The following is an 11,132-nucleotide window of genomic DNA, read 5'->3' as shown; positions in this document are numbered from 1 at the left end:
TATTCTTAAGGTGGAAGGAGTGTGATATATCGTATAGCTGGGTATGCACGATCACACACATAACAAGCTAAGGGGCATGGCTCATTGTGGGAACTACCTCCTAAAGTTAATAAGGGCCAAATGTTGGGAGGGGAAAAAGAAATTCCCATGCAGGAGGTAGCACAATGATCTAGAACAGGGGGCGTGGTGGAGCTTGTGTGTGTGTGTGTGTGCTTTTTTTTCCAGCCGAGCTTGCCAGAGCTGTGATAGCCCAACATTAACACATGGTATGCACACTTAGCACAATGGATTATCAACAACTTGGTGTTTTCTCGATATGCTTACCTACACCTAGTTATCTTTTTGCTTACAAAGAACATGACTACAGTGTTGTCTACGCTCTTGCTTACTTGAAATGCTATAAGATAGCCGAGTAGGCACTTTTATAGCTCCAAGTTTTGACACCATGTTGATCCAACAAAGGAAAAGTGATAAAGACTCTGTTCGTAGAGAGAGAGAGAGAGAGAGAGAGAGAGAGAGAGAGAGATGCTCTTTCTCTTTCATTTTTGGTATATGCACTTGAGAAACTTGTTTTCGTATCTAAGTAAAAATTCTTTTCAATTGTGAGGCATTGGAGTTAACAACTAATCTCTTGAGATGTTGAGGTTTAGGGGTCTTTAGGCTTAGTTTTGAAGCTGCTTCTTGTGTACATCCTAATTTTGTAAAATTAGTTGGACTTGATCACAAAATTGCTTTTAAATGTACACCTCCTTGCTTTTTTTTAAAAAAACATGGAAAACCTACGCATGGAAAACTTTAAAGGTAAATTGAGTGTATTTGAACCTTTTCACTAGAATTTCCTTAAATTCTAGTAGTCCCTGATCGCAAGCACACCCACGTGCGCGCCCCCCCCCCCCCCACAACCCCACGACCCCGTTGAAAAGCTTGCAATACTGAACGTCACTTTACGAAGAAGCTAGCGATTGAGAAAGGTTTACAGCCCCACGCCTCCATGGTTCGGGACACATCTATTCGCTACCTTTAGGGTAGAGGTGCCAGTAAAAGTACGGGGCCCAGAATAGAGACACACGTTAGACACTACTACTACTATTTAAAGATACATTTTTGTCCCAAAAGAGAGACACTTTTTACAACGTGTCTATTTTTCCATACAAGGAGAACTATTAATTTAACACTAAGCTTTTCCTTTTCTACAACTGGCGGGCTTGTCTTTCTTTTCTCATCGCATCCCTTCCTACAAATGGAGCAAGCGCCCTTCCCTTTTCATCATGGACTTGCACAACAGTTAAGTAGCAGCTTGTCAGCAATTGGCTATCATACTTCCAGCATGCATTAAAGAGCAGTTCTACAAATGATGACACACACAACACACCGTCATGAAAATACCTTGTACACTTATCATATCAAATAAAAAACGACATGTTGAATTCAGTCCAACGATCCCCATTAACACACTCATCCATTACAACCAGGGGAAAATGACTGCTCATTAAGCCACTAAGCAATAGCTCAGATGAACTCAAGCTGTGTATTTATTCCAGCAAATTGTCCTGGCACAAGACCTCACACTGTCAGCAGCAATACACTCACCTCCAGCAACCAACCCTCACATTTTACACCTCCTGCTCAGCAATACACTCATTGCCAACAGCCAACACCCACAAGATCTACACCTGCTCCACAAACCAGCACTCACAAGTAGTACACCTGCTACACACACCAACACTCTCAAGGAGTAAACCTGCTACACATACCTGGCATGCTTCTGCAAGCTTTATTCTATGACAACTTATGGCTTTAGTAGCACCCTGTGAGTGTAAGGGTTGTTTGCTAAAACGACATCCACAACTTGAAAATTTACTCTGCACATCTCTATTAATTCACAAGCATGGGGGACGTGTATGCTGTTGCGGACGCGTACATGTGATGCCAGTTTTCCTCTGCAAAGTTCAACGCAAAAAAGACCCATTCATATCACCCAAGGCTTCCTCATCAACAACAACTTCCTACTCATCAACCTTGATCGAGAAGCGAGCTGCAAGTCCCAAACGCACTTCTCCCCCACCTCCTAAGAAAAAGTTTTCGATGAGAGACTATTCACATCTTCTCAAAGAGTTTGAGGACTGATATTCTTTCTTGAGTTAACTCCAAAAGGTAAGCTAACAGCCGTGTTTTTAATCATAATCATTTTCATTAGTTTTCAATGTAATGTATAAAGACAGTTTGTTTGACTCTGATATAATAACTTTTGTTTTAAAACAAATAGAATGGTAAGAGGCACACGAACCAGCAGCCATGCCCAAACATCATCAGCAAGGAAAACCACAGTTACATCACCATCAATACAACATGCTCGGAGCAGCAAGAGAAAGAGGAAGTTTCATTCTAAAATCAGTAAAACACCACCTCTAGCGCTTCAAACAAAGGCAACATTTCCCAAACCCTCACCTCCAGCATCAACCACTCCAACAAAGTCAATAGATGACAACAACAATGAGCAAACAAAGGAGATAGAAGCTACACAACCAAAAAGGCGTACCACTCTTTCATGGACAGCTCAGGACATGGCCAAAGCTCTCCGTGCTCGTGACCAAGGTCTCTCACTGCACAAATGCTCCATGTTGTATGGGATGAGTAAGTCTGCAATAATCAATTGGGAAGAAGGTCGAACCCAAAAGAAACGAAAAGGCCCTCCCACCATACTCTCGGAGGAAGAAGAAGCTTTGCTACTAGAGTGGATATTCAAAAAGTCTCATTCAGGTTATGGGGTAGCTGTAGTAGATGTAAAGTTGAAAGTTGCAGAAATTTGTCAAACCCGGGAAACACTCTTCACCAACGGCATTCTAGGAAGGAGTTGGTGGGATGGTTTTCAAAGGCGACATCCGGAGCTTGTATTTTGAGTTTTGTGAAGGTTTGGATCAATCAAGAGCTACAAGGTTTCGCCCAAATATAGTCAAAAGTCTCTATGATAACTTAGAGAAGCTTTACTCAGAAAGTAGCTATCCACCTACCAACATATGGAATGCTGATGAGACAGGATTCCAAGGATCACGAGATAAGGGAATAAAGATTCTCGCAAGGAAAGGTACGAGGTCAGTGTATGGCCTCATGTGTGACTCAAGGGAGTGGCTCACTGTCTTATGTTGCGTCAATGCAGCCGGACAAGCCATTCCCTCTTTCTACATATTCAAGGGCAGCCGTACTCTAGAGGGACACCTTGTGCTCACCTGGTGTTCACGTTGCTAGGGCTCTTGCCCTTGGACACTCGAGTGCATCCTCCTCCTGGGGTGGGTCACCCGAGGAGGAGGTTCCTAGCTGGTTGCTACGAGTTCTCTCCGCCGTTCCCAGCATGTGGTGCATCAATTAGGTGGCCATGGTGATGCCTACGCGAGGCTCTTGCCCGATGGTACGCGGCCCTTGCCCGACCATGTAACATGGCTAATATTTGGAAGGGATAAGCACCTCCCCCTGTGGGCCCTATGGTGTGTCGAAAAAAAAAAGGGCAGCCGTATGATTGGCAACTACATCGAAGACTGTGAAGAAGGCGCAGCCATGGCAATGCAAAAGAAAGCATGGATGACTGGAGAATTATTTCAAGCTTGGATTGAGCATTTCAAAAAATGCATAGGTCAGGACGTGGGATTGCAGAATCGACATTTGCTCATTTTAGATGGGCATGGTAGTCACGTGTCACTGGCGGTTGTAAGCAAAGCCTATCATGCCGGCATAGACATTCTTACCTTACCAGCCCACACTTCACACAAATTGCAACCATTGGATGTCTCTGTTTTTAAGTCTTTGAAGGTAAATTTTCGGAAACAAAGACAAGCTTGGCAGCATCAGACAGCTTCATCTCAAGCAAGCAAGAGAGAGCTTGCTGCCATTGCATCAAAAGCAATACAACTATCTTTGAATGAGCAAAACATCAAGGCAGGCTTCAGGACAATAGGAATCTGGCCTCTAGACAACACAACCTGCAAATTTGATGGCATGCCATGCATGTACATTAGTACAGAGAGAGAAATGGCAAACGAGGAGGACAATTTGTCTCAGGTTCCAAATACGCCAGTAAGGGAAGACATTGAAGAAGAAGCAGTCCATGCTTTGAACATCATGGCGAACCTAGAACACCTTGGCAGTGCTCAAGATGGAGGTGGTCAACATGATTACATTCAAGAAGGGTACATAGTCGACACTAGCCACATTACAACCCCGGAGGATCATTCACATGAGACTTCTCAAACAATTAGCTTCATGGATTTGCTCCGAGAAGAAGATTACAGTTCAGAGCTTCACATGCAAGATGCAACTGCAACAAATGGTAACATACCCAATGCACTACACTATCCAAACCATGTACAAGAAACGACAAGCAATGCGAAAGAGGGAAACCAGTTGCCAACCCATCAAATTAGGAGATACAGCAACGAGAATGGGCATAACAAAGGTAGCCAAAAGGATTCCATAGAGAAAGGACGTATCATTAACCTCTTGCAAGTCCCAATGAGAGAAGCTTCAATTCAAAGAGCACCTCGAGAGGCTTTCGTTGACTACACCAATAGTCTCATACTCACTTCATCGCAGTACATCGACACTATGAAGGCCAAGAATGCACGAAAAGACGAGATAGCAAAAGCAAAGGAGCAGAAAAAGGTAGAGAAGGAGCAAAAGCGAAGGCAAACTCATGCAGATAAGGCAACACGGAAACAACAGAAAGAGGATGCAGCTCAGGCTAAAGAGTCCAAAAAGGCATGGGATGCACAACAAACTCTTTTTGAAAAAAGATTGCGAGCTGTAATTTGGGAGCAAGGGACCACACAAGGTTTACTCCTTCGACCACTACACATAGACCAACCCTACCATGCTCTCAGAAGGAGACTACGAATGGAAAAACTCAGAAGCGCTCGACAACAAGCACAAAGCTAGTTCAACTAGAAACTTCGCCAAACACTACAAGGCAGATCTAAATAGTTTTTTTGGCGGTTTTACTTTAAGTACTTAAAGTACAACTTACTCTAGCAGGTTTTGTAACTCCTGAAGTTTTGAAGCTGCAACTTACTCTAGCAAGTTTGTCGTTTTCTATCTCTTGAAGGTTTGAAGCTACATGCTACTCTAGCCTTGCCTTTTTGTACCTTCACATACAAGATTTGCAATGTCATCTCCCAATCTACACTCTTTTAAGTGTTGTTCAGAGACAAGAATACAATGTCAACAATGTCATAGTTTTTTTAAATCAGTCAAATAGTTATCTTAAAGTTAATGCAAATAATATCATGCTTTCCATGGGAGTACAATTGCTGAGTGAGTGAGGAATTCTCACTCCCTTTGTCGGTGTCATGACCACAGGTGTTACATGGTTAATGAGAATTGCGATAGCTTCTAGAGCACCCTAAACCTGCAAAAAAACGAGGCATGGGGCAGAAAAAACAAATATCAGAATTACTGCATGGTCAAGTACCTAACAAGTGCAGAAATTGTTGAAGTTGCTGCTACATACCAATTGATAATCTTGTATACATGGAACAACTAGGATGTGGAGGAAGGGGCTGGAGCATTTGCAGCAGCTCTTGCTTCCTTATGTGGATGCCCCGAGCTTGCTTTTGTGGCTGTATCGAGCAGGTCAGTACAAGGCTTCATCATCAGCAGGAGCTGGTCGTGGCTTTGACAAGGACACGAGCAGAAGTGAAGGGGATTCACACCAAAATGGCCCATAAAGCGCCCACAAACCCTCACAGCTATGCCGCTAAGGAGCTCCTCCTTCCCTGTCCTGGACTTCTTGCTTGCAGCCCCCCTCTTTCAGTGATGCTTCAAATCCGTAATCCCTCTCAATGCGGTGCAATTGAGGATGAAAAGCTCATCTTCATCAAAGAGAACTCTGTGGGGTACGGTGCCGATCCTAGCTATTTTGCTTGTAGCGTCTGCTGCCACAGGAGACTCGAGCTCTGGGAAGGTTGATGCAAATGGACATACAACACTGAACCTCAAATCGGTTGGCCTTGTTGAATGCTTGGGGGCATTGGGTGTTTGCGGACGTATGAATGTTCCTGCCAAGCTTCTGCATTGCAAACAGTAGCTTAATTGACAAAGCTGATGTTTCATTTCACTAAATAGAAAAAATAGGAGCATGGCCCTCGCAGAATAAATAGCTGCATGTTAAAAGAAACCTCAATGAAGCATGCAGGAGCTTTGAATTCTAAACAAGAAAGTCACACACACAACCAGCAAGTGTAACAACCTTGCACTACTCACCCTGGGATGCCATCAGCTCATCGGTGGCCAAATAAATTTGAATGCTCTAGAAGACCACCAGAATAGTGGGAATCCGGCAGTGCATCATCGAACTCATCTGAAATTGTACGAGTCTCAACAGCATCTTCTAAGCATGCAGAAAATGGAGCCTCCGTCCTTTTGACTGACGTGCAACATAGCAAGGCAGTAGGCTTCAAGACGAGCATTGAGAAGGGGGCGAGATGCGAGCATTGAGAAGGGGGCGAGATGGAAGTTAGGCTAGAAGATGGCGTCGCACGCAGAAGCTCTGCCCAGCCCCACAGTGACGTCGAGCAGATTGTGACGAGCAATGCTCAGCCGAGCAGGGACGACTGACGAGCACCAACATACCACAACTGAAGCACAAGAGTTAAATCTTGGGTGAATTAAAAGCAGCTTATGGGAAAATTGACGCTCAGTTTTGAGTCCCAAGGTGGTTTCCTCCGATAACTGCCATTTCACTCTCCTGTGCTCAGCAGACACGTACCAAGGGACAATACGGTTCTCTCACCCACTCCAACTTTTATTACACTAGTTTTTTAAAAATGAGAATTGCAAGGTCCAGCTGGCACTGTTTTGGCACAAATTTACTTCCATATGTAGAGGGCCAAGTGGCCTACTAGCCCATGTATCCAAATGTAGTTTCTGATGATTTTTGGACTAGTTACATGAGCCCTCATCTTGGGCGTCTCTAAACTGGCACCTCTACCCTAGCGTGTTTTGCAAAGCAAAGTTTAGAGATAGGGGATTTCACAGGTTGGATCTCTCTCCTTGTCTCTCTTCAATCAATTATCCATGTTTAATAGTATCGCTTGTGACCCATTCTGATTTGAAACCCTACGTTAATGGGATTGTAGAAGTTGATTGCACCGCAATTCTTATAGCAAACTCCATTGACTCTAGCATAAATCAGTAAGTTTATGGTGATTATGGGAGTTGCATTTATAACATGTGATTTGCAAGCTTTTAGCCCGAGCTTACGCTAGGCTTTATATGTCATTACATAACATTTCCAACAAGGGTTAGAGGCATGTTTTGGAGCTTATTTTTCTAGGAAACTATCGGTGCAAGGCTTGCATTGGGAACTGTCATGATGCATCTTTTTCGAAGCAAAGAGCTCAAACAATAGCAAAATTTAACTAGCATGTATGCTGCAGCTCGGATGAGGTGATTTGGTCATGTATTGCCACTTGCTATGTGCTTTCTTGTGTTGGGAAGAACTTGAATTTATGACAACCATTTTTGCAAACATCTTTGATGCAGCCTTTTGCACATTTGAGCTCAAATGGGCCAACCTTTGTAAGGAAATTTGTCGCAGTGAGCTCAGTAGCTGGATCACGACCCAATTTTGAGGGCAGCTATGTCCAAGCTCATGCCAAGGTTCAACTTTGAGTGTGTAGACACCATTGTTGCCGAGTGTTGCACTATCGAGGGCTAGGCTAGCCGAATCCCTGTGGCCTAATTGAAAGTTTATCATGACCAGGTCCATGGGAGCCCTACCTCAATTGGTTGCGACATTATGCCGGAAGGCTTCCTTTTCTTAGGATTGGTTATGGAGCCATAGAGTCATGGATTGGGGTGAATGTTAATCCAAAGCTAAGCACGAAAGATGATCTTCATTGTGGTGCCTAGGTTTATAAGTTTATCATGACCAGGTCCCTGGAGCCCTACCTCAATTGGTTGCAACATCTCATTATCATCAACGAGTAGTTTATCAAACATACAAAAGATGGAGTTAGGGGAGGAGCCTACCCCGGTCAGCTCAAAGAGGTGGAGGTTGGCCGTGAATATGATGCTCTATGGCCAACCTATGGAGGTAAGAACTTCATTAGCTCAAGAGAACATTGCAACTCATCCATGGGGTAGTGTAGGAGCATTCTAAATGTTCAAATTGGTATCAAAGTGTTAATGATTACACAGAGCATAGCTGCATTTGTGTACATAGAAGTGTCCTTTGATGGCTTGCTTTTTCATCATAACTTTTTTCCCCTCTTGAAAGGTAGTGCCATCGTCTATTCCCAGACGCCTTGTTAATCTTAAGCACGCTCTTGAAGCCACGTAGTCTCCGGGCAGTGCTTGGGCCTCGGCAAACAAGCAAGTACTCTCTCTCTCACACACACACACACACACACACACACACACACACACACACAATTGGCACGTTGTATGAATTCATCACCTTTAAATGTATCTGCGTTACATTTAAAGATAAGGGAGCATCACAGGGTTGCCCGCTAGAAGTCTCATTTTCATCCTTCTCATGGACTGCTCTTGCTTGTAAATGGGAAGACTTTGTTCTTGCTCTTGTATTGGTAGCTTTGACTTTTGGCCATATGTCCACTCCAACATGTCATACGCTCTGATTTTTGGCATGGATCTTATCAGAAGGACAATTCAGATCCGGAATCGAGCATGGTCCTCTGCTGATGCTCTTGCAACTCTCTGAAGTGAACCATGTGGGATTTCCACAGGTGACACATCAATGGAGTATGCTTTTGCCCTTTTGAAAAGCGGTTCATCCTCATTAAAGGATGTGCTGAAAATAAACATGCTACAAAACATAATAGAATGATGTAGCGGTGTTTATACATGTGTAGGAGCGATGAGGGCGATGGAGATCTAACTCTAATAAATGTGAAACTATATGCGCAGGAGAGTACAACGATGATATAATGAAGACTAGCTAGGTCCATCCAATACCAAATCGGGGGTGTAGTATGGCATGCATAGGGGGTTAGGGAGTTCCCATAGATCAGAGAGTGTCCCGCTGTCTAGTCTCTCACGTCATAGTTGAAACTCCCGGATGGCCCGGTGTTACGTGCGCTTTTCACTTGCGCTACGTGGACATGCTTTTGCTACAGTCTAGCATGAGTCACTAGCTTAGGACCTGCCTGGCACCTTTGTAAGCCTCTAACAGGACGTGCATGCCCAGGCCGGCCATAGTTGCATACCCTCTCTTGCACAAGACACCATTTCAACACTTAGGTGATTTGCCGCATGTGAATCACCTCTTAGCCTGGCTTTATTAATAAGTCATTTTCAGCCTATTTTCAGCATGGTCGTGGGGTCTCATTTAGGTCTGCTCAACCAAGAATGTCACCTATAAAGGGCGATGTTGATGGCAAGGGTGTTCTGGCTGAAAAACGCTGATCATAAAGGGCTGAAAATGCTGGTCTTCTGGCTGAAAAAAGCTGGTCCTCAGGGGCTGGTCATGCTGAGAAAATGCTGGGCTGCTGCTGGTTATTGCGGCACGGCTGGGTGCTTTGCTTCCCTTGCATATTTTGCCTTCTCTAACGGCATTCAGCCTTAGCATCGTCGTCGACACATTACCTCAACACCCAGTACCCCTTGTGCCTTGGCTCGGCATAAGCATCCACAGGACCCATCAGTACCTTGTCGTTGACATAGACCCAGCAATACCCATCGTAGCAATACCCGTCGTCGTCATCATCGTCGTTGACATAGAACCTCTCAGTATCTCAGTACCCAGTAGTACTCGGCATTAGTGGCATCAGTACCAATACCCAACATCAGTAGCATCAGTACCCATTAGCATCATCTCAACATTTAGCATCATTGTATGAGCATTGTGTAAGAATAAAGAAAGTACTTGCTCTGGCAACAGAGCAAGGGGGCCCTTGAGGGTTTGGGACCCAACATTCGGTGTCGTCTCTTTTCTCTCTCTCTTTCTTTCAGTCCAATTCAATTCTTTTCAAGTGAAGTAAACTGTCCCTTGTGTTTGTGCGGAGTACTAGATCCGAGCTAAATCCTTAAAAGTTAACACTTCTGTTGCACCTGACATTGGTATCAGAGCTCTGTGTGTGCTTTGGCTTCGCAAACTCAAGGGAAGAACCATCAAGAACCAAGAACCCCAAGAACCATCCAGAACCCCAGGAATCTCTTCCAGTTTTTTTTCTTGAAAGAATCTTCGAGTCCCGTTATGGACTTACCAGCTTCCATCTTCATTGCCATGTCTTTCAAGGAAGATTGATATCCGATACACGATAATCCAGATCTTGAGTACCAAGATCTACTTGCCTCTTATTTGGATATGGAAGGAGTTGGAGACAGGATCCCTAAACCTCTTTTGCATTCGCGTTCGCATGTAGCGTGCATCCACTTCCGTCGACAAGAAACTGTCACGTAACACATCCAACCCTATGTGTCCGTGGACAAGCTACAGCATAACAAGGGTTCCGTCAATCCAGTTAGTCTAGATTAGAAGTGATATGGCACTTTTGTGAGTCTATTCATAGACCGTGCATGCCCAGACACTTAGTGTAGATGCATATCCTCTGGTTGCACACAGCATGATCATAAGCATTCCCATCAGAATCCATCAGAATCAGTCAGGGGAATTTTCCAGTGATTTTAGCTCTATCTCTCAGTTTCATACACTTTCACGCAGAGTGTCCATCCACTTGTTTGTGATCATAGCACTCTCTCATTAAGAACGGAAGGCTCTCCCTTCCATAAGAATAAAAGGAACCTTGAGCACATTACGGAACACTCATCTTGAGAAAAGTAACATTCATTCCGTTGTACCTAACATTGGTATCAGAGCTTTGGCAGTATTCTGTATTGTACATGGACCTCATAAGCAAGCCATTTGTGGAGTCAGGTTGGAATTTTGGCATTTGCTAAAAACCTAACTTTTCTACTTGGGACCCTCTCGACCCCTGCCGAATGGTCAACTGATGATATAGAAAGGTTCTATTATGTTAGAGCATGTTATGGTTCAAATCCTATCTGATTTGGTCGAGCTGACAGGCCGCGATAGTCAGTTTTAGGTTGTAAGTCTTCGTGCACTGCTCGGTTTCTAGGGCTTTAGACTAGCTACCGGCCGTACAAAATGGATCGTTGAC

At 44.1% G+C, this 11,132-nt stretch overlaps 2 protein-coding genes and 1 pseudogene across 9 annotated transcripts in view; all 3 read left to right on the top strand.

Annotated features, from left to right (window-relative positions):
• Positions 1–1,635: 1,635 nt before the first annotated feature.
• On the top strand, positions 1,636–3,260 carry LOC147422875 (uncharacterized; annotated as a pseudogene). Its single transcript, XR_015186557.1, has 2 exons — positions 1,636–2,154; positions 2,267–3,260. The product of XR_015186557.1 is annotated as an uncharacterized LOC147422875 (transcript).
• A 240-nt stretch (positions 3,261–3,500) lies between these two features.
• Positions 3,501–5,390, top strand: LOC147422874 (uncharacterized). Its single transcript, XM_086501253.1, has one exon. It carries the CDS (start codon positions 3,511–3,513, stop codon positions 4,924–4,926), a length of 1,416 nt encoding a protein of 471 aa, XP_086357379.1. The 5' UTR covers positions 3,501–3,510; the 3' UTR covers positions 4,927–5,390.
• A 2,591-nt stretch (positions 5,391–7,981) lies between these two features.
• Positions 7,982–11,132, top strand: part of LOC147422873 (uncharacterized) — a 97,289-nt gene continuing 94,138 nt past the window's right edge. For 2 of the 7 annotated variants that reach the window (XM_086502054.1, XM_086502058.1), the window contains exon 1: positions 7,982–8,083. The gene's annotated coding sequence lies outside the window, so the exon portion shown is untranslated. Of the gene's footprint in view, positions 8,084–8,216; positions 8,366–11,132 lie in introns of those variants that run through there. The other 5 variants (XM_086502060.1, XM_086502057.1, XM_086502056.1 and 2 more) reach the window with 5 other exon arrangements.

This window comes from Adiantum capillus-veneris, chromosome 26, assembly GCF_014529385.1.
Source record: "Adiantum capillus-veneris isolate H3 chromosome 26, ASM1452938v2, whole genome shotgun sequence".
NCBI lineage: Eukaryota > Viridiplantae > Streptophyta > Polypodiopsida > Polypodiales > Pteridaceae > Adiantum > Adiantum capillus-veneris.
This window is presented reverse-complemented; position numbering and strand designations above follow the sequence as displayed.